Source organism: Ranitomeya variabilis, chromosome 7 (genome assembly GCF_051348905.1).
Source record: "Ranitomeya variabilis isolate aRanVar5 chromosome 7, aRanVar5.hap1, whole genome shotgun sequence".
Lineage (NCBI taxonomy): Eukaryota > Metazoa > Chordata > Amphibia > Anura > Dendrobatidae > Ranitomeya > Ranitomeya variabilis.
The window spans coordinates 135,823,529-135,847,825 of NC_135238.1; the positions used below are offsets into that span (position 1 = coordinate 135,823,529).

The 24,297-nt window shown below is 45.8% G+C and overlaps 1 protein-coding gene across 4 annotated transcripts in view; it reads left to right on the top strand.

Annotated features, from left to right (window-relative positions):
* The window catches only part of CPO (carboxypeptidase O), a 593,649-nt gene that overhangs the window by 438,435 nt on the left and 130,917 nt on the right, over positions 1 to 24,297 (top strand). For all 4 annotated transcript variants that reach the window (XM_077275735.1, XM_077275733.1, XM_077275734.1 and 1 more), the window contains 2 exons: positions 11,873 to 11,948; positions 19,026 to 19,150. In XM_077275735.1, the coding sequence (XP_077131850.1) occupies positions 11,873 to 11,948; positions 19,026 to 19,150 (201 nt within the window). The remainder of the gene's footprint in view (positions 1 to 11,872; positions 11,949 to 19,025; positions 19,151 to 24,297) is intronic.

Below are 24,297 nucleotides of genomic sequence, written 5' to 3' on the forward strand. Positions count from 1 at the left end.
TGTTGCGTCAGCCTGATGTTGCTCTACCTTTTCAGGTTGAGGTCGACGCTTCTGAGATCGGAGCTGGGGCAGTGTTGTCGCAGAAAAGTTCTGACTGCTCCGTGATGAGGCCTTGTGCCTTCTTTTCCCGTAAATTTTCGCCCGCTGAGCGGAATTATGATGTTGGGAATCGGGAGCTTTTGGCCATGAAGTGGGCTTTTGAGGAGTGGCGCCATTGGCTTGAGGGGGCCAGACATCAGGTGGTGGTATTGACTGACCACAAAAATTTGATTTATCTTGAGACCGCCAGGCGCCTGAATCCTAGACAGGCGCGCTGGTCATTATTTTTCTCTCGGTTTAATTTTGTGGTGTCATACCTACCGGGTTCTAAGAATGTTAAGGCGGATGCCCTTTCTAGGAGTTTTGAGCCTGACTCGCCTGGTAACTCTGAGCCCACAGGTATCCTTAAGGATGGAGTGGTATTGTCAGCCGTTTCTCCAGACCTGCGGCGGGCCTTGCAGGAGTTTCAGGCGGATAGACCTGATCGTTGCCCACCTGATAAACTGTTTGTTCCTGATGATTGGACCAGTAGAGTAATCTCTGAGGTTCATTCTTCTGCGTTGGCAGGTCATCCTGGCATTTTTGGTACCAGGGATTTGGTGGCAAGGTCCTTCTGGTGGCCTTCCCTGTCACGAGATGTGCGAGGCTTTGTGCAGTCTTGTGACGTTTGTGCTCGGGCCAAGCCTTGTTGTTCTCGGGCTAGTGGATTATTGTTGCCCTTGCCTATTCCTAAGAGGCCTTGGACGCACATCTCGATGGATTTTATTTCAGATCTGCCTGTTTCTCAGAAGATGTCTGTCATCTGGGTGGTGTGTGACCGTTTCTCTAAGATGGTCCATTTGGTTCCTCTGCCCAAGTTGCCTTCTTCTTCCGAGTTGGTTCCTCTGTTTTTTCAAAATGTTGTTCGTTTGCATGGTATTCCTGAGAATATCGTTTCTGACAGAGGGACTCAATTCGTGTCTAGATTTTGGCGGGCATTCTGTGCTAGGATGGGCATAGATTTATCTTTTTCGTCCGCCTTCCATCCTCAGACGAATGGCCAGACCGAGCGGATTAATCAGACCCTGGAGACATATCTGAGGTGTTTTGTGTCTGCTGACCAGGATGATTGGGTTGCTTTTTTGCCATTGGCGGAGTTCGCTCTCAATAATCGGGCCAGCTCTGCCACTTTGGTGTCCCCGTTTTTCTGTAATTCGGGGTTTCATCCTCGATTTTCCTCTGGTCAGGTGGAATCTTCGGATTGTCCTGGAGTGGATGCTGTGGTGGAGAGATTGCATCAGATCTGGGGGCAGGTGGTGGACAATTTGAGGTTGTCCCAGGAGAAGACTCAGCTTTTTGCCAACCGCCACCGTCGTGTTGGTCCTCGGCTTTGTGTTGGGGATTTGGTGTGGTTGTCTTCTCGTTTTGTCCCTATGAGGGTCTCTTCTCCTAAGTTTAAGCCTCGGTTCATCGGCCCGTATAAGATATTGGAGATTCTTAACCCTGTTTCCTTCCGTTTGGACCTCCCTGCATCCTTTTCTATTCATAACGTTTTTCATCGGTCATTATTGCGCAGGTATGAGGTACCGGTTGTGCCTTCCGTTGAGCCTCCTGCTCCGGTGTTGGTTGAGGGTGAGTTGGAGTACGTTGTGGAGAAAATCTTAGACTCTCGTGTTTCCAGACGGAGACTCCAGTATCTGGTCAAGTGGAAGGGATACGGCCAGGAGGATAATTCTTGGGTGAATGCATCTGATGTTCATGCCTCTGATCTGGTTCGTGCCTTTCATAGGGCCCATCCTGATCGCCCTGGTGGTTCTGGTGAGGGTTCGGTGCCCCCTCCTTGAGGGGGGGGTACTGTTGTGAATTTGGATTCTGGGCTCCCCCGGTGGCTACTGGTGGAATTGAACTGGTGTCTTCATCTTCTCTGTTCACCTGTTCCCATCAAGATGTGGGAGTCGCTATATAACCTTGCTGCTCTGTTAGTTGCTTGCCGGTCAACAATGTTATCAGAAGCCTCTCTGTGCTTGTTCCTGCTCCTAGACAACTACTAGATAAGTTGGACTCTTGTCCATGTTTGTTTTTGCATTTTTGTTCCAGTTCACAGCTGTAGTTTCGTTACTGTGTCTGGAAAGCTCTTGTGAACAGGAATTGCCACTCTGGTGTTATGAGTTAATGCCAGAGTTTTAAAGTAATTTCTGGATGGTGTTTTGATAGGGTTTTCAGCTGACCATGAAAGTGTTCTTTCTGTCTTCTGCTATGTAGTAAGTGGACCTCAAATTTGCTAAACCTATTTTCATACTACGTTTTGTTATTTCATCTTAATTCACCGCCAATACATGTGGGGGGCCTCTGTCTCCTTTCGGGGTATTTCTCTAGAGGTGAGCTAGGACTAATATTTTCCTCTGCTAGCATTATTTAGTCCTCCGGCTGGTGCTGGGCATCTAGAATCAACGTAGGCATGCTACCCGGCCACTGCTAGTTGTGTGTTAGGTTTAGTTCATGGTCAGCTCAGTTCCCATCTTCCAAGAGCTAGTTCCTATATATGCTGATGCTATGTTCTCTTGCCATTGAGAACATGACAGTCTCCCCTCTGTCCTTGCTGATGAGACAGACCTTTGTGTTGTCGAAGTCGGATGGCAGGATGGTATACGGTTCCGCTTCCCATTGGTCATCGAGCTTATGTAATCTCCTCTTTCGTTTAAGTACTTGCTCACCAGGTGACAGGGGAATCGCAGGAGCGTGTTGATTGTAGTCCTTTTCTTGTTTCTGCCTAGCCTGGGCGAGACTTCTCTCTACACACTCCTGTACTTCGCGGTATCTTCGCTGCCTTTCTGTATCCCAATCTGCCTCCGGCGAGGTATCTTCGGGTACTAGGACCCCCATGTCCAGATCAACGGGTAACCGACTAGACCTTCCTCGCATCAGGTAAGCTGGAGTACAGTTGGTGGAACTTACTGGGATGTGGTTGTACATATCCACCAGGTCAGGCAACTTTGTCGGCCACAGGTTCCGTTCCTCCACAGGCAAGGTCTTCAATAAATCGATCACTACCTGGTTCATCTTCTCGCACATCCCGTTGGTTTGAGGGTGGTACGGGGTGGTTCTGATCTTCTTACACCCGTACAGCTGGCAGAATTCTTGGAACACTTCTGCTTCAAAGGCAGGTCCCTGGTCGGTCAGTACCTTCTCTGGGTAGCCATGGGGTCTACAAAAGTGCTGCTGGAAGGCCCTGGCGGCAGTCCTGGCCGTTAGATCTTTAACAGGCACAACCACCAAAAACCTGGAGTAGTGGTCCACGATGGTAAGGGCGTAGATATAGCCCGACCGGCTAGGTGTCAGCTTCACATGATCCAGCGCGACCAGTTCAAGCGGCCGTTTGGTGATGATAGGCCGCAGGGGAGCCCGTTGACTGTCACGGTCCTTTCTGCGCAGACTACATGGACCACACTCCCGACACCACTTCTCAATGGTTCTCTTCATGCCAATCCAATAGAACCTCCCTCGGAGTAGCTTCTCCAGCTTCCTCCATCCGAAGTGTCCGGCTCCATCATGGTAGGCTCCCAGAACCATGGGCGCATCTCGCCTTGGCACCACTATCTGCCACACCAATTCATGAGTACGTGGGTCGATGCTCCTCCTGCACAGCTTGCCATCATGGATAAACAGCTTGCTTCTCCCCTTCCACAGCTGTTGGGTTTCTTGTGGATCATCTGGGCCAGGGTGCAACCCAGCCTGCGTCAAGAGCTCCTTCACCTGACGGACCGCGGGGTCACTATCCTGGGTTTCTGCCCATCCGTGGTGGGGCAGGGGATTCAGCGTGGCATCCGGTTGGTTCTTGTGCCTGTTCTTCACATGGTGAGAGTTCTGAGTGGCTTTGGGGCGATGGAAGGCAGGCAGCTCCACCTCTTCAAGTGCCTCTGGGTCTTCTCCCACTTCTGGTAAATTGGGCATTCGGGACAGAGCATCGGCATTGGCATTCTGGTGTCCTGCCCGGTATTTGATGGTGAAATCATAGTTGGACAGCAGGGCCATCCACCGCTGTTCCAAAGCCCCGAGTTTGGCAGTACCCAGATGCGTTAGTGGATTGTTGTCCGTGAAGACGGTGAATTTCGCGGAGGCCAGGTAGTGCTTAAACCTCTCTGTCACTGCCCAGACAAGGGCAAGGAATTCCAGTTTGAAGGAACTGTAGTTGTCAGGGTTCCTTTCCGTGGGACGGAGTTTCCTGCTGGCGTAAGCGATCACTCTTTCCTTGCCTTTCTGGACTTGAGACAGCACGGCTCCTAGTCCCACATTACTGGCATCTGTGTACAGCACAAACGGTTGGTCGTATTCGGGGTAAGCCAGTACCTCTTCTCCCGTCAGTGCCGACTTCAAACAGGTGAAGGATTCCTCCAGCTCTTCGTTCCAATCAAAGGGGGTGTTCCTCCCCTTGGTCTTCTTTGGTTGGCCCACCAACAGGTTTTGCAAGGGTGCGGCCTTCTTGGTGAAGTCCTTAATGAACCTCCGGTAATAGCCTACCAGCCCGAGGAACTGCCGGACTTCGTGGAGGTCACTGGGCTTTGGCCAGTCCTTAATCACTGTGACCTTGTCGGGGTCTGGGGCCACTCCTTCAGCGCTCACCACATGGCCCAGGTACTGCACTTTAGGTTTCAGCAGATGACACTTGGACGGTTTCACCTTTAAGCCGAAGTTGGATAGGGCTTCAAACACCTCGGCCAGGTGCTTCAGGTGGTCTTCGTAGGTCTTAGAGAAGACAATGACATCATCCAAATATAGCAGCACGGTTTCAAAGTTCAGGTGTCCCAGGCAGCACTCCATCATCCTCTGGAACGTTCCGGGAGCATTGCACAATCCGAAGGGCATGTAGTTGAACTCACAGAGACCTATTGGCGTCGTGAAGGCCGTCTTCTCTTTGTCCGCCTCCGCTACAGGAACCTGCCAGTACCCACTGGTGAGATCTAAGGTAGAGAAGTAATTAGCAGATTTTAAGGCAGCCAGAGACTCCTCTATCCTAGGCAGTGTGTATGCGTCCTTATGTGTAATGCGATTCAACTGCCTGTAATCAACGCACATCCTCATTGTACCATCTTTCTTTTTAACAAGGACTAACGGAGCTGCCCAGGGGCTACAGCTGTCTCTCACCACCCCAGCCTCCTTCATTTCCCGCAACATGTCCTTGGCACACTGGTAATGAGCTGGGGGTACAGGGCGATATCTCTCTTTTATGGGTCGGTGATCTCCCGTGGGGATGTGATGTTGGATCCCTTTCACCTGCCCAAAATCTGAGGGGTGTTTGCTGAATATCTGCTCGTACTCGTGTACCACCCTGTAGGCCTCCTGTTTTTGATGGGATGGGGTAGAGTCAGTGCCCACATGCAATTCCCGACACCAGTCCTTCGAGGGCTCTGCAGAACCTTTGTTCTCCGCCAAGTTTGACGGGACCAAGGGTTCAGGTGTCTGTATCACATTATTATTGACAGTGAACAATTTGGCGAGCGTGGTATACTTGGTGAGGTGAACCTCTTCCTCCCCACAATTGAGGACACGTACGGGCACTCTCCCCTGACGGACGTCGACCACCCCCCGGGCTGTCAGAAACGTAGGCCTATGGTCTGAATATACGGGTTCTACCAAGGCCTGGTAGTCCCTACCCCTGAGGCCTATGGCTGCTCGACACCATATTAACATTTCACTCTTGGGGGGTATCGCGATGGGGTTTGAATCACTCACAGTGACACGACCAATCTCACCACCAGTCAGCTCTACCTGCTGTCTCTGCATCAGAGCTCTGATTTCCTTCTGCAGGGCACGTTGCTCACTGTGGCCAGCGGTTTCTGCCACCTGTTGCAACAAAACAATCACTTCTGCAAGACAATTTTCTATAACATTAGTACCAAGAGTCATCATGGGATTACATTCTCGACGATCAATATCAACAATCACAATCCCTTGGGCTTTCAATTCCACCCGCCCCACTTTGATGGTGACCTCCTTATACCCCACTTGTGGCAACGGCTGACCATTACTGGCGATTATGGTGAAATCATCGTCAGGGCCACGAGTAATATCAGCGTCCTCCCAATACCGTTTGTAGAGCACGTAAGGTATAGTCGTCACCTGAGAACCGGTGTCCAGCAAAGCATTCAAGGGGATTCCATCAATCACTACAGGGAGAACTGGTCGTCCTCCAATATACTTGGTTCTCCAATGCTGCGGGCCTGACCGTCCTACTCCTGGGGGTTGGCCCTTTGCCCCAGGGGTTGCTCGTTTAAAGGACAGTACCTTGCAAGATGGCCCACCTGGTGACAGCGGCGGCAGATGGGTCGTCCATCCTGGTGGAAGCGATCGTCGGGCCGGCTCCTGGTCGGCGGAGTCCTCCTCTGTCGCATCCAAGGGACATCCTCTGGGCTGGAAGCCAACTGGATCTTCTCTTTGGGGGCCTCCTGTAGGGACTGCACCGTCCGGGCCAGGGCAGCAACGCTCTTGGTTAGCTCTTGCATCTGGAGACGGAGTCCTGCAGGGGAGTCGCCCTCGAAGCTCTGGGCGTCGGCCTCCGCGGCAACTGGGGTATCCGATGCCACCTCCTGGTGGTATGTGAGAGCGGGGCGCCTGGGTGGTACTGCGCGGCTGGGCTGTCGCTCCTGCAATGCCTGGATAGCTTTATCTTTAAACTGCGCAAAAGTCAAGTCTGGATTTTGCATGGCCAGGAAGTGCAATTGGCCCCGCTGGTGACTGCACAGGAGCCCCTCAATGAACCGCTCCTTCAGGATTTTATCCTCATCCTGCATGCTGCCGGGGTCACTCTGCTTAATGGCCCACATCGCTTCCTGGAGATTAAGGGCATAGTCCCGTAAGCTATCCTGTGGCCTTTGTTTGCATCCATAAAAAGTCAGTTTAATTTCTGTAGCAGTGCGAGTATCAAAGGTGGCTTTAAGCTTGGCAAAAATCTGTTGTGCAGTTTCTTTATCCTCAGCGGGCCAGGATTTCAATTCTCTCAGAGCCGCCCCAAAGAGTTGGCCGGCTATCATATGGACCTTCTGAGGCTCGGTTAGGGGATAGAACTCGAGCAGGCTGCAGAGCCCCTCTTTAAAGTCAGTGAACGTATGCGACTCCCCAGAGTATCGCGGAAGCCAAGCCGCTCCGGGCAGGTACGGCATAGAGAAGGGCATTATGGCTTTTGTGTTAGCGGCAGCGTCCGGCTGGTTGGGAGGAACAGCGGGTTCTGCGGCTACCGGTGGTGGTATTAGGGCCGCGGCTCCGTCCACTGCGGGGACCGGAGCTGCCCCTGCGTCCGCGGCTGCGACCGCCACCTCCTCTCCTCCCGACTCAGACATGGCTGTCCCTTCCTCCCACGAACCTGCTGGAGGTCGGAGTTCCTCTTCCGGGATTGGCGCCTTACCGCGCTTTCCGTTCCGCGCTTCTTTCGGCTGATTCCGCCCACGTAGCTAAGGCTCCTCCCTCCGTGCGCGGCAATGGCGAATTTTGGCGGTAAATGGCAATACACAGTCTTTTTAATAAAGTACAATTCAAGCGCACTAAATCACAGTTCTAAGGCACACATGACCTGATTCTTCAGGCTTAAGTAGATCCTGTTCGTGACGCCAAGTTTGGAGCGCCCCCACACCGCCGCAGGGCCGAGGGGTACCCGGAGCCGGGCCTCTGGGTCTCAGTCCTGGGGTTGTCACGGTGGCTAGACCCGGTCCGTGGCCCTGTCTGTCAGTGGGGGACGTCCGGTGCCATAAGTGGTGTTGTAACGGTTCAGTTGTGAGGTGCAGGTCGCGGTAAATAACAAGGACACCAGGTTGCAGTCTCTTTACCTCTTTACTGAAGGTTTTTGGAGACCTCAGTCCAGAGCGCTGTTAACTGGGTTGTCAGAGACCGGCCGGTCCAAAGGCACATCAGGAGTTCTCTTTACAGGTGGGAATCAGTGTCTACCTGCTAGCGCTGAGTGTTGTAGTTCTTCCCTGCTGAGCTCCCGGGATAGTCCTCACAACTGTTTCTGTCTGTCTCTATTGTTCGTTCTCTTCGTCCTCCAGGTGATATGGTAGGACGCACCCGTATGACGGGATAGGCCTGGAGTTCTTCCGGGACCCTAGAGTCGCCCCTCTCCCACAGCTGCCTCCGTTGTCTGCTTAGGTGTTAAGTGAGACAGCCAACCTGTAATTAGCTGTCCGGCCGTGGTTTGCAGTGTACTTAAAGTCTCTTACTTGCTCGGCGTTCCGGCCACCGACTGTTTGCGCCTCAGAAGGATGTTGCCTCGGTCTAACAGCACGACTCCTTCTGGTCCCAATACTTCTTTACTGTATTCCCGTTGTACACTGGTTAGTTCTGCTCTGAGGAGTCTGCCAGGATCCCATCCCTGACAGGTCCTCTCACTAGCTCTTCCCAGCTACTTCTCCCTGTCTTCCTGTCCAACCCCCAGTTTTACCAGAGTTGTGAGGAGTGGCCTACTAGATAGGACCACCCCCCCTGGTGGCCGGAGTATGAAGTGTGGTGTGAGTGTACCTGGTCAGAGAAACTCCTTAGTGCAATCAGACGTACCATAGCTCCCCATAGTGGTGGAGCCACAGTACTGCAACAACCAGGACTCTGGGGTGCTGCACTTAATATAGGAAATCCAGAGAATATCTGCATTATACATTGTCTAACTGTAACAGAGACACAGTGCGGAATATACATAACCCCGTAAACATTGTCAGCCACACAGTGCACCATTAGCATTTACCTGTCCAAGCCACAACAAGCCGAGCTGCTTTTTGCCATATGAATTATACATGTGAGCAGCTACTAGGGGGCGCTATCATGTATCTTCCAAGTCCTGCACTGATGGCTGTCTTCCTACAACTACAGTTAGAATGAATAATCACTGCACTCATCCAAAAAGAATTGCTTAAGTGAACATTTTTATTGGAATATGGTGATGGAGACGAAATGACAGGTAATTTTAGGCAATTAATGTTTCGGCCACCCAGTGGCCTTGATCACAATAATGCCTCTGTGGCGGTTCGTTTCTATAACTGGATGTTTTGTTGTGTTGAGATAATCAATAGAGAAGATGACCAAGAGTTAACCTCATACAGGAATATATGGCTAATGGTCCCAACAGAGAGCATCAGGAATGTTGTATATACAACATCTAACCAGGAAAGAATTTGCCATGTAGCGTTGAGCCGGCTGGGACTAAAGTAGATAGCGGTAATGGTGCTGTATTTGCTCGCTTGCCCGGAGAGACTAAAGATGCTTAAGTATCCATTGGCAGTGCAGCGGGGACCGCCATCCAGGTCAAGAGAGCCAGCGTTGGTGGCAAAGTGGGAGAGGCCGACACAGAAAGACATTTCTGCTCTGTCTTTCCACTGCAGCATCTTCCTTAATCCCCAAAATACAGACAAGCATGTCGGTGTCCAACTGATTTGGAAGGGCCCATACTGCCCCTGTGTCGCAGGTTGTGCACCTCTGCTTTTTGGGGTGGCACTCTTCCAAGAATGTCCCAATTTGTTGATCGCAAGGAAAGAAAATAAGGAAATGATCTAAAAGATGTACTAACCCCTTTCCCACCTTAAATGTATAGTTACGTCTAAGGTGGGCTCCCCCTGTTTGCTGCGAGCTCCAGCAATGAGCCCACAACTTTCTGGCACATGTCAGCTGATTTGAACAATCTTAATCCTAATCCTGCCCATCAACTCCCATTTCACATAACTGCGGGTCGCCGATATGTTGGCCGATATGTTGGCATGACAACCCGGGGTCTGCAGAAGACCCTTGTGGCTGTCACTGCCGGATTGCTATGAGCGCAGCCCATCAGTCGGCGCTCATAACAAGTGATCATTTTAGTTCCATAGAGCAGGGCAGAAGCAAGCTTCTAATGATCACATCTTCTAGTCTCCCTTGGAGACTATTGAAGCAAGTAAAAAAAATGTTTTAAAAATTTAAAAAAATAAAAAATATAAAAGTTCTAATCACCCCCCATTCGCCCCATTCAATGTAAATCAATAATTATAAAAAAAAATCATATTTGGTATCACAGCATTCAGAAATGACCGATCTGTTAATATATACATAGAATTAATCCAATCACTAAACAGCGTAATAAAAAAAAAATCAAAATGCCAGAATTACATACGTTATTTTGGTCACCGCGACATTGCATTAAAATGCAATAATGGGTGATCAAAAGATCGCATCTACACCAAAATGGTATTAAAAACGTCATCTTAAAACCGCCTCACCAACCACCCGAGCTGCTGCCTCACCAACCACCCGAGCCGCTGCCACATCACCAACCACCCCAGCTGCCGCGTCACCACCGCCAGAGCTGCCGCCTCACCAACCACCCGAGCTGCCGCCTCACCAACCACCCGAGCCGCTGCCATGTCACCAACCACCCCAGCTGCCGCGTCACCACTGCCAGAGCTGCCGCCTCACCAACCACCCGAGCTGCCGCCTCACCAACCACCCGAGCTGCCGCCTCACCACCACCAGAGCAGCCGCCTCACCACCACCAGTACTGCAGCACACCGACCTCCTGTCTCTTCCCCATTATCCCGAAGAATGTAAGTCCGCAAGGATAGGGTCCTCTCCCCTCTGTACCAGTCTGTCATTGTAAATTTGTTTACTGTAAACGATATCTATAACCCTGTATGTAACCCTTTTCACATATACAGCACCATGGAATTAATGGTGCTATATAAATAAATAATAATAATAATAATAATAACCTTGTCACACAATAAATCAGCAATCACCCAGCCCCAGATCACGAAAAATGTAGATGCTACAGGGTCTCGGAAAATTGCGATTTTTTTTTTTTTTAGAAACATTGGATTTTTTTTCACCACTTAAATAAAAAAGAATATAGACATGTTTGGTATCTACAAACTCATAATGACCTGGAGACTCATAATGGCAGGTCAGTTGTAGCATTTAGGGAACATGATAGAAAAGCAATATAAAAAACTATTGAGAAATTGCACCTTTTTACAATTTCACCACACACATTTTTTTCCCGTTTTGTAGTATTCTATACAGCTAACCCAATGGTGTCGTTCAAAAGTACAACTCGTCTCACAAAAAGAAAGCCCTCACATGGCCATATTGATGGAAAAATAAAAAAGTTATGTCTCTGGGAGAAGAAGGGGAGCAAAAAACGGAAACTTAAAAGTGGAAAAACCCAAGGTCGCGAAGGGGTTAAAGCACAGAAAATCTTTACATTATGAAGTGTAGGTGTGTTAGTTACATACAAAACCTCTTAGAGACACCAGTAGGGATGTGACAGGCTGCAGATTCTAAAATTTATCTTTTCATTTTGCATGTATTTTTATATGAGAAAACTGTATACAGAAAATCTATGCCCTTTAGTGTAGTAAAAAGTTATACTGAAGCCATTTCGCCTACAAATACTATAAAATCTCTAAATTGGAGAAACCATGTAAACTGTATTCTCGATGGGATATGCCTCAGATTTAGCGCTAAACTTTAGTGCTGTATTAAGCACATTAATTGTTCCCTCAGAGGGTTAAGTACGCCTCTCTTTTGGAAAATAAAAATCGATTCTAGCAGATTACCATGCCTGCGAATTTAAGATGTAAGACAGATAAAAAGGAATCCTGCCGAAATTTTCAAGGTCGCTACAGTTATTAAATGAAGAAGGCATGAATGTATTCATAAAGGATTCATTATCGTCAGCTTTGACTGGGGAGGAGCTGCTACTGTATATATTTCTTATTTAGGCGCTAGCTTAAAACCGGCATCGTTAAAACTCTTTCATGTTACAACAGTTTTCTATGTGAATTGTGATTGCCCACATGGAGATGAATATATTTCGATGTGCCAACCATCAGTCTTCTTTTTCGTCTAGGGACCAGGTTTTACAAATCATCCCAGAGCATAAGGACCAAGTTGAATGCTTTCAGCGTGTATGCAGGACCTTCCAGGTTGGTATAAAAGATGGCTATATTCAGGGAGAAAAACAGAAATATAAATATTGTGACAAATATTGTTGCGCAGATTTGTTGTTGTTATTAATGAAATGATAATTCTCTAGTGAACCCAACCTTATACCTTCTATTATGTAATGTTCTTCTGTAATTTGTTTGACTCATCCCTTTATTATCCCTGAAATAAATGTAACATCTGATATGTCACTGTAATCATACAAGCTAGAGAAGAACCAATATATTTGAGTGGAATTTAATTCTACTCTAACATTATAAAAGTCCAAAATGCAGATTTTTTGTAATTCCACTCTTCGCTGTTTCAGCAAAATGGCGACCACTGGCCACCATTTTCCTGAGCCTTGAGAGGCCATCAAAAGGTTAAAAAATACTTATACTCACACTAGATGGTAGCCCGATTCTAACGCATCGGGTATTCTAGAATATATATGTAGTTTATTTATGAAGATTTTAGAATAATACATTGAATTCACAGGATTCGGCCGGTCCCGACCAAGTAGAGAAGCGTGGTTCAAATCCCACGCCAATTTGAGGCCGGACTGCGCCTGTCGCTGATTGTTCGCGGCCGGCCAAGTAGTATATAGCAGCCCACGTAGTAAATAGCACAGCCATGTAGTATATTGCACAGCCACGTAGTATATTGCACAGCCGCATAGTATATAGCACAGCCACGTAGCTTATAGCACAGCCACGTAGTATATAGCACAGCCCACGGAGTATATAGCACAGCCCACGGAGTATATAGCACAGCCACGTAGTATATAACACAGCCCACGGAGTGTATAACAGCCCACATAGCATATAACACAGCCACGTAGTTTATAACAGCCCACGTAGCATATAACACAGCTCACGTAGTATATAACAGCCCACACACGCAGTATATAACACAGCCCACGTAGTGTATAACACAGCCCATGTAGTGTTTAACACAGGCCACGTAGTGTATAACACAGGCCACATAGTGTATAACACAGGCCACGTAGTGTATCATACAGGCCACATAGTGTATTACACAGGCCACGTAGTGTATAACACAGCCCACGTAGTGTATAACACAGCCCACGTAGTGTATAACACAGGCCACGTAGTGTATAACACAGCTCACGTAGTATATTGCACAGCCCACGTAGTATATCGCACAGCCCATGCAGTATATTGCACAGCCCAAGCAGCATATTGCATAGCCCACATAGTACATTGCACAGCCCACGTTGTATATTGCACAGCCCACGTAGTATATTGCACAGCCCACATAGTATATTGCACAGCCCACGTAGTATATCGCACAGCCCACGCAGTATATTGCACAGCCCACATAGTACATTGCACAGCCCATGTAGTATATTGCACAGCCCACGTAGTATATTGCACAGCCCACGTATTATATTGCACAGCCCATGCATTATATAGCACAGCCCACATAGTATATTGCACAGCCCATGCAGTATATAGCACAGCACACACAGTATATAGCACAGCTGAGCCCACGCAGTATATTGCACAGCCCAAGCAGTATATTGCACAGCCCACGTAGTATATTGCACAGCCCACGTAGTATATTGCACCGCCCACGCAGTACATTGCACAGCCCACGTAGTACATTGCACAGCCCATGTAGTACATTGCACAGCCCACGTAGTATATTGCACAGTCACATAGTATATTGCACAGCCCACGTAGTATATTGCACAGGCCACGTAGTACATTGCACAGCCCACGTAGTACATTGCACAGCCCACGTAGTATATTGCACAGCCCACGTAGTACATTTCACAGCCCATGTAGTATATAGCACAGCCCACGTAGTATATAGCAATGTGGGCATCATATCCCTGTTAAAAAAAAGAATTAAAATAAAAAATAGTTATATACTCACCTTCCGTTGGCCCCGGATCCAGGCGAGGCATTTACCGATGCTCCTCGCGCGCTCCGGTCCCAAGAGTGCATTGCGGTCTCGCGAGATGATGACGTACGGTGAGTATATAACGATTTTTTATTTTTTCTATTATTTTTAACATTAGATCTTTTTACTATTGATGCCGCATAGGCAGCATCAATAGTAAAAAGTTGGTCACACAGGGTTAATAGCAGCGGTAACGGAGTGCGTTACTGTGTGAGCGCTGACTGGAGGGGAGTATGGAGTGGGCACTGACTGCGGGGAGGAAGGAGCAGCCATTTTGCCGCCGGACTGTGCCCGTCGCTGATTGGTCGTGGCCGTTTTGCCACGACCAATTAGCGACTTGGATTTCCATGATAGACAGAGGCCGCGACCAATGAATATCCGTGACAGACAGACAGACGGAAGTGACCCTTAGACAATTATATAGTAGATTACCACTAACCTCTCAGGGCCTCTCAAGTTAGGTCGGGACTTCCAGCCCTGACAAAGGAAGATTCTGTGCATGGAGAGACCCTAGAGCTTTATTCCATGTATTGGAATACAAACACTTGTTTTTCTGTTTACTACTTTTACATAATAATTGCATGTTTCTTATGCAAAAAATGACCACAATATGCTACCATTTGCTTTTTTGCTTTCAATAGTGCAACACATTTTTAATAGAACCATTTTGGGGTATAAATAAATAATATTTTAGTTATTTTTGGTGGGGTTGGAGGGGATGTGAGAGTTGTTTTTTGTGTCTTTAAGTTATTTTTGTTCTTCGTTCACCATGTAGTTTAAGTATTGTGTTTATGTTTTAATTTCATCACTGTGAGAACTTTCTTTGAAATAAGTGCTATTACAATTTTTGTTGGTGGGGATACCGATGAGCATGGTGGTACATATGTACATAACGACAGTGGTACCACCTAATGGTGGTACAAATGTGCACACAAAAGTGTACTGTGTATGTATAAGAAATGGATCAATATTGCCCGATTGTTCCTATTGACATCACAGTCATGTAGTTGTCCTATAGCAGGTCAGGATACTATTCTATCCCTGTTACACACCAGTATTGCTTTGGACTCACCCTCAAAGGCCCCACATTGACTACCGCCCTGATAAATGCAGTACCTAAACTTTATATTCAAATTGCTACATTTTGTTCCTGTTTCCTTCCTCAAGGGTCTTATCTTCTTCTCCTCAGGGGATTTCTGCAAGATGGGACTATCCTTTTCTAATGGTCTGGGGAATTACTATCACTAATGCTCTCATAGTTCTATGGTCGCATAATGCTCCTAAGGGATAGTGAGCTTCAAGTTCTCTTTAGGCTGCTTTCACACATCAGTTTTTTGCCGTCAGGCACAATCCATCGAATGTTGAAAAAAACGGATCCGTCGCAGATTGTGAAAAACTGATGCGACGGATCCGTTTTTTCAATGGACCCGACTAGCTGATCCAGCTAATTGGATCCCAAAAAATTGAAGCATGCTCAGATAAAAGAAAAACGGAATCCGTCGCCGGATTCCATCATTTGACGGATCCGGCACCATAGACTTCCATTCTAGCAAACGATGTACAGCGATGGATCCGTTGCTGTCCATTTTTTCAACGGGCCCAAAAAACGTTACTATGTCTGTTTTTTCCAGCCGCCGGAAAGCCAATTTTCGACGGATCCGTCAAAAAACTGATGAAACATTAGACCATCCATCGCAATCCGTCGCTAATACAAGTCTATGAGAAAAAAACGGATCCGGCGGCAACTTTTTCTGGATCCGTTTTTTCCAGAATTCGCCTGATTGAGCCTGATGGCAAAAAACTGATGTGTGGAAGCAGCCTTAGTATGGAGATTAAACTGCATGGATAAGATAAGGTTTTTAAAGCCTCCTACTACTCTGTGGAAATTTGGAACCTTCTTTTTAAGGTTTACTGTATAGTAGAAATGAGTGGATCGATTCACAGGACTCGCGTTCAGCATCCAGGTCACCTCGCTGCTACATGGGAGGCTGGCGAATCTCTTACCTTTTAGGATCCATTGCATAGTTATAGATTTGTCAGGGCTGGCACAACATCATCTGTGCGACGTTACGCACACATGGCATTGTGCCAGCCCTGGCTAATCAGAAGTCATGCCGGGGACACCAGAAGGTAAGAGATTCGTGGGCCTCCCATCTAGTGGCCAGGTATCACTGACCTAGACGCTGGACAGGAGTTCCGTGATTTCATCTGCTCATCTTTACTGTATAGAAAACAAGTGTGACTATTAAATATCTCCGTATAGCTATAGCCCATGTTAGGCTGCATTCACAACTGACGGTTTTGATAGGCCATAAGGCTTTCCAAGTGAAATAACTGTTTTGCTACAAAATGAAGTAATCAAGGAGCAGCCACAGCATGTGAGAACTTCATAGGAATTTTTTAAAAAAATATACACTCACCGGCCACTTTATTAGGTACACCTGTCCAACTTCTTGTTAGCACTTAATTTCTAATCAGCCAATCACATGGCGGCAACTCAGTGCATTTAGGCATGTAGACATGGTCAAGACAATCTCCTGCAGTTCAAACCGAGCATCAGTATGGGGAAGAAAGGTGATTTGAGTGCCTTTGAACGTGGCATGGTTGTTGGTGCCAGAAGGGCTGGTCTGAGTATTTCAGAAACTGCTGATCTACTGGGATTTTCACGCACAACCATCTCTAGGGTTTACAGAGAATGGTCCGAAAAAGAAAAAAAATCCAGTGAGCGGCAGTTCTGTGGGCGGAAATGCCTTGTTGATGCCAGAGGTCAGAGGAGAATGGGCAGACTGGTTCAAGCTGATAGAAAGGCAACAGTGACTCAAATCGCCACCCGTTACAACCAAGGTAGGCCTAAGAGCATCTCTGAACGCACAGTGCGTCGAACTTTGAGGCAGATGGGCTACAGCAGCAGAAGAGCACACCGGGTACCACTCCTTTCAGCTAAGAACAGGAAACTGAGGCTACAATTTGTACAAGCTCATCGAAATTGGACAGTAGAAGATTGGAAAAACGTTGCTTGGTCTGATGAGTCTCGATTTCTGCTGCGACATTCGGATGGCAGGGTCAGAATTTGGCGTAAACAACATGAAAGCATGGATCCATCCTGCCTTGTATGGAGCATCTTTGGGATGTGCAGCCGACAAATCTGCGGCAACTGTGTGATGCCATCATGTCAATATGGACCAAAATCTCTGAGGAATGCTTCCAGCACCTTGTTGAATCTATGCCACGAAGAATTGAGGCAGTTCTGAAGGCAAAAGGGGGTCCAACCCGTTACTAGCATGGTGTACCTAATAAAGTGGCCGGTGAGTGTATATATCAATGAGAGGATCTAGAAATTGGATACTAGTACTTTTATGTTAATAGACGGGACACAAATTAGCTTTTTTCCTTCCAGAAAAGAGCTGTTTCATTTCAACAAGAACAGCACTCCTCAAAAAAAAGACAAGAGGGCCATTGTTTCCTGCTCATCATGAGTAAAAAGCAGGATATTAGAGGACTGGATGATTGGCTCCTGATCCTGTCTTCAGCCACCGATTTCAGGACCAAACTACCTGTTACTGACCCAGATCTATTTTGACCAAATTTCTGACCCTGCAACCTAACCATTAATGGGAGACTATCCTGTGGATTGCGACCTATGAGTTCAGTCAGTAAAGTTCACATTTATAAGGATTTAAGGCAAAAAAAATGGGAGGATACCTTACTAAAATGCCATGTTGTTGTGAATATTTGCAATAATGTCCACAAGCTGTTTGTCACCTGAGTACCAACTGTTATCTAGCCATAGAGAGACAGTCTTGGGACACAAATGTAATACAGTTTTTAATAATCATAATACAAAGATCAAACATTTGATGTGAACAGAATCTTTGTGACCCTGCAACCTGAAGCATCATACACCTAGTCCTCACATAAGAGTGAACATTCTCATAGCAACATCAGATTCAGTCTTAAAAGAGGGTGGTAAAACCTGTTAATTGGTATGCATTTTGTATGGAGGCCATTGCTAATGTCAACTTAGAACACAACAGAAACATTCTGTCACTACTCAGCTGTCGGGTGACCCAGGACCAGGGGCTCCTTCCCTGTCCTGAACACTAGGGGGGCACCCTAGCTTGCCCTATTCTCTGGAATACTTCTGAAGGTGAAGATACCGGGGCCTCCACCTTTTGCCTTGCCCTCAGTCTGTTTCCTTACCCAACCCAGGGAAGAGGGGAGCTGCCGTGCACCACAGTACACCAACCCGACAAACAAGGCAACACGAACAACGGTAACTGAAAATACCAGGCATACAAATATTCACTCATGTATAAAAGAGGAATGCACCAAAGATTGGAGGATAGAGAAAAAACAAAATAAGAGGATGGAAGGAAATTATCATACTTACAAATCCACACAACAGTCACATAACTCCTCCAAACTCCTTCTCATAACAAGCACCAAAACACCTCTCTCCAAGCCATGCAGCATAAGCTAGCTCTGACGATGTGTTACAAAAAGCCCCTAGATTATAAAGGGGTTAGGAGTGGCTAACCAAGCTCAGCTGAGAGCAAAGACTCCCAGAGCTCCCAACATGGCTGATTAACTCCTGTACTGCCAAAAGAAATAAACACCATTTAAAAAGAACAGAAGTGCTTCTTTTCAGCGCAGGAGTAGGAGCAATCAGAAGCTGCGGTCTTTTAGGTCCTCTGTGTTGCAGTAACCCTGTGACATATTCCTTCCCTTGGAGAAGTGTCCCACGTTAGCCTCACTCCCAGATAATTTGTCTATTGTCTTCATCTTATATATGTATAAACTGTATGAGACATACCATCATATGTAACCAAATATGACCACCATAGATATTGGTAAATACAATGAGTATAAATGTAGTTTTGTTGATGGGCCATCTAAAGTGTTCTACCACAGACCCTTTTATTAGACCTCATTACTGCAGATTCACCTGGCTTCTTGTGAATTACAGATATAGAGTAATTAATGTGGAGGGAAAGCAATTAGGCATGGCATGCATGTAGCGCAGTAAATCTCAGCCTGTCCTTCTGCATACTGAATACTAATGACCATTATTCCTAGGTATCATTCACTGTGAGCCTTGTTCCGTTCATAAACTGCATGATGTGTGATTTATTATTATTATTTTCCAACAGTTGGATCTATGGAAGCCTCTCCAGCCAGAAGATATCAATGTCAGAAGTGTAGTGCATGTCAGGATCCCATCCATTGCTCTGCAGCCCGTGAACGAAGCCATGCTTCACTGTTCACTATCTTTTAAGTAAGTGAACTGATGTGAGTTGAGCAGTTTTAATCTTCTAGACTTTGGTTGGAATTGAGTATCAGTCATGCAGTGACACGCTGAAGTGGAGAGTGCACATCAGGCATGTTCGGAGGTGCAGAATACAATCTACTTTTACACAGGCATTATTATTTTCAATCGCAAAATTACTATAAAATCATTACTCAAAAACAAAAAAAAGAAAAGTTTAGAGCAAACTGAATCTTTTTGGTTCAGGGACGGAAAATTATATGAAAGACCAATAATATTGGATCTATCCTCTTACATTTCCTTATTGTAAGGACCTATAAGACAGTAAGGCCTCAGATATATCTAGATATATCTTTATAGCCATTCCTAGACACTTACAGTATGTATAATACATACTAGCCATACACGCGGGCCACACGGGAGTCACAAGGCAGCAATTGGGGAATACTGTCCGGGTTACACGTTATACAGCTCTGGCAAAAATTAAGAGACCACCACATCAAAACCCTGTCATGGGCAATATTGCCTTGCGCAGGCGTGTACTCCGGAGGACAGAGAATGAACTTCAATCCAATATTGCGGCCAGCATGCAGCCAGCGGGTAAGGAAAGGGTGAGTCAAACACCCGAAAACCCCGCCCATATGACCCAAAAACCGGTCCCGCCAAATTCAGGTGACAGGTTCCCTTTAAAAATCATGGTTATTCCACAAAATATTGATTTCTGAACCATTTCTGAGTTAAAACATTAGTATTGTTGTTTCTTAATGATTATGAACTTGTTTTCTTTGCATTATTTGAGGTCTGAAAGCAACTGGGTTTTTAAAAAATTTTGACCATTTTTCTTTTTCAGAAAAAAAATACAAAATTTGATTCTTGGAAATCCAGAGACATGTTGTCAGAAGTTTATAGAATAATGGAACAATTTATATTTTGCTCAAAAATATACCTATAAAGAGAAAAAACAGTCAAACTGAACATTTTGCAGAGGTCTCGTAATTTTTGCCAGAGCTGTATATGCGTCTGATGGCTTACTTTCTTCATTCTTGGTGTTAGGTTTTAGATAGAAAGGGTGTTTTTAAAGGGACCCAATAAAATAGTTTCTCTGTCCGGTTAGGAATGATTTTAGCCTGATCTTACTCACCAACAACCCTCCATATCAAAGAGATGGACATTTAAATTTTAACAGGCAAATACAGGATTTTTCTGAAAAAGAATGGGTATAATATTTTTTTAAATATTCTCACCTGATATCAAAAACAACATGAGCATGACTACAGTTAAAGAATTATGCATTCATTCTGACATGATATTCAAAGTAAGTACACCAGCCTACTTGCTAAGAGAGCTATTTTATAATGTATTCAGTTGTTATTGTGAAATCTGGTAACAGATTTGCCTTAACTGTCAGAAAACAAGGCCAGGTAACACCGTGTTGTGTTTAAAAGTGTGTGCTGTGAACTTCAACATAGGTTTAAAGCAGATCTATCAGTTGAATATGCTTCCCTATGTAAATATAGAGCATTACAGCCATAAGTCAATTATCTATAAGCCAATATGCAAATTGTCAGTTCGGAGAGGAAGACTACTTGAACTCTAATGCCACCAATTGGATGGCGCAATCCTACAAGCCAATATCGACCCTTTAACCCCTTCACGACCTTGCCCTTTTTCGTTTTTGCGTTTTCGTTTTTCGCTTTCCTCCTTCCCAGAGCCAAAACTTTTTATTTTTCCATCAATATGGCCATGTGAGGGCTTGTTTTTTGCAGGACAAGTTGTACTTTTGAACGACATCATTGGTTTTAGTATGTCATGTACTAGAAACCGGGAAAAAAATTCCAAGTGCGGTGAAATTGCAAAAAAGTGCAATCCGACACTTGTTTTTTGTTTGGCCTTTTTGCTAGGTTCTCTAAATGCTAAAACTGACCTACCATTTAGATTCTGCAGGTTATTATGAGTTCATAGACACCAAACATGTGTAGGTTATGTTTTATCTAAGTGGCAAAAAAAATTTCTAAACTTTGCTAAAAAAAATAAAATGTGCAATTTTCCAATACCTGTAGCGTCTCCATTTTTTGTGATCTGGGGTCGGGTGAGGGCTTATTTTTTGCGTGCCGAGCTGACATTTTTAATGATACCCTTTTGGTGCAGATACGTTCTTGTGATCGCCCGTTATTACATTTTAATGCAATGTCACGACCGAAAAAGCTTAATTCTGGCGTTACAATTTTTTTTCTCACTACGCCGTTTTACGATCAGGTTAATCCTTTTTTTATTGATAGATCGGGCGATTCTGAACGCGGCAATACCAAATATGTGTAGGTTTGATTTTTTTTATTGTTTTATTTTGAGTGGGGTGAAAGGGGGGTGATTTAAACTTTTATATATTTTTTTATTTTTTTCATTTTTTTAAACTTTTTTTTTACTTTTGCCATGCTTCAATAGCCTCCATGGGAGGCTAGAGGCTGGCACAACTCGATCAGCTCTGCTACATAGGAGCGATCCACAGGGTGGCGCTCTTAGCAATCCGGCATCAACAACCATAGAGGTCTCAAGGAGACCTCTGGTTGTTATGCCGACACATCGCTGACACCCGATCATGTGACGGGGCTCAGCGATGCACTCATTTCCGGCCAGATGGCCGGAAGCGGCAGTTAAATGCCGCTGTCAGCGTTTGACAGCGGCATTTAACTAGTTAATAGCAGCGGGTGAATCACGATTCCACCCGCCGCTATTGTCGGAGCCCGCATCAAAGCAGGGAATCTGACCTCCTCCGTATTAGTATGGCGGAGGTTGGTAAGGAGTTAACGAGACTTGCCACATGACTTAGGATAAAAGCCAAATCAGAATCTCAATTGCAGAAACTGTCCAAAGTAAGAAATCTGATTTGGCTAGGTGAGAGGCTAAGACTGGGAACTACAGGGTAAGTTTTCTCTTTGTGGCATACCAGGTCTTACACAACAGTATGAGGAGACTTAAACGCCTTGCATGTTCCGCTGGTTAATTAAATATGCAAATTATCTCTTTGGTGTGATATTGCAAGGCTCGTTGTGCAATTTCTCCTGAGTACGCCGATAACCCATATGTTGGTAAAAACTACTATTTGGGTGCATGACAGGGCTCAAAAGGGAAGGAGCACCGTTTGACTTTCTGATGTAAAAAATGGCTAGAATCAAGACATCATGTAGAGTTTGGAGAGACCCTGATGTGCCTAAACAGTGGAAACCCCCCATAAGTAACACTATTTTTGGAAACTAGACCCCTCAATGTTTCTAGATGTGTGGTAAGCACCTTGAACCCTCAGGTGCTTCACAGAAGTTTATAACATAGAGCCGTAAAAATAATAAATCTAATTTTTCCCACAAAAAAAATATTTTAGCCCCAAATTTTTTATTTTTGAAAGGATAAAAAGAAAAAATGGAAAGTAAAATGTGGTGCGCAGTTTCTCCTGAGTGTGCCAATACCACATATGTTGTCAAAAAATACTTTTGATGCACAGTGTAAAGCCCAAAGAGAAAAAGCACCATATTGGAGTTCAGATCTTGCTGGAAGAGTTTTAGGGTGCCATGTCACATTGGCAGGGCCTCTAAGGTGCCAGAACAGCAGAGACCCTCATAAGTGGCCCCATTTTACAATCTCAATGATTTCATCTAGGGGTGAAATGAGCATGTTGACACCATATGGGCCTCTCAGAAGTTTATACCACTGAGTCATGAAGAAAGAATAATTAAATTTTTAACACTACCATGTTGTTTTAGCCGCACATTTTTAATTTTTATAAGGGCTAATAGGAAAAACTGGATCTCAGAGTGCAAGTTCTCCTGATTGCGCTAATACTCTGCATGTACTCAAGAATTACTTTTGACGCACAGTGCAAATGTCAGAAGGGAATGAGTGCCATATTATAGTGCAGATTTTACTGTTTCGGTGCCATGACCCACTGTCACATTAGCAGAGATCTTGAGGTCAGAACAGCAGAATCCCCATAACTGACCCCATTTTACAGTCTACACCTCTCAATGAATTCATCTAAGGGTGCAGTGATCATATGGGTACCACGGGTGTGTCACAGAATTTTATACCATTGAGCAGTGAAAAAGTAGTAATTAAATATTTACCACTAATATTTTGTTTGAGCCCCAGATTTTATATTTTCACACAGGGAAATAGGTAAAAATGGCACAAAAATTTGTCACACAATTTCTGCTGAACGTGAAAATACCTCATATCTGGCTGTACAGTACTGCTTAGTCTACGTTCACATTAGCGTTCGGCGCCGCAGCGTCGGGCACTGCAGCGTCGCCGCATGCGTCATGCGCCCCTATATTTAACATGGGGGCGCATGGACATGCGTTGTGCTGCGTTTTGCGACGCATGGCCGCAAGCGTTGGGCGCAGAGAACGCAACAAATTGCATTTTTTTTGCGTCCAACTTTCGGCAAAAAAGGACGCATGCGTCGCAAAACGCAGCGTTTTAGCGTGCGTTTTGTTGCGGTTTTGTTTGCGTTGTGCGTTGCGTCGCCGACGCAGCGGCGCACAACACAAATGTGAACGTAGCCTTAGCGACACGGCAAGACTCAGAATGGTAGGAGCTCCTCCTGGTGCGCAAATTTTCCTAGAATAGCAGAATTCCACCTCAAGTGACCCCATTTTGGAAATAATACCCCTGCCAAACATGTGGATGCTAAATGTGGTTTAGGCACACTGTGGGGCTCAGAAGGAAGAGGGGCATTGGAGCTGAGTATTCACTAAAATTCTTTTGCGGGAAGTGGAGCCATAGCGCTTTTACAGAGTATTTGTACTACTAGTAACATGGAAGCCCCCTATATTTCAGATGACGAACCTGAATGGGAACTTGTTTTTTTTTGGGGATTGAGTTGAAGCGTTTGTTGGGAACATTTTACACAATATTTTGGATCACATTTAGCCTGCGCTCTACGCTGAGCACTTACATTGGAGTTAACATCTAAATATCTGAGTAATGTGATCCAGATGAAGGCCCCGAGGAATCTATTCAATATAATGAGGCAGCAGAGTTACTCTGGACTCCGTCTGGCCTCTGTTCAGTGGTGTTCTTCTTTTCAGAAATGCACAAAACTGTAGCCAACCTTGCTTTTATGCACACCTAAAAATACGGACACCTGACATAGGTGGCCAGAC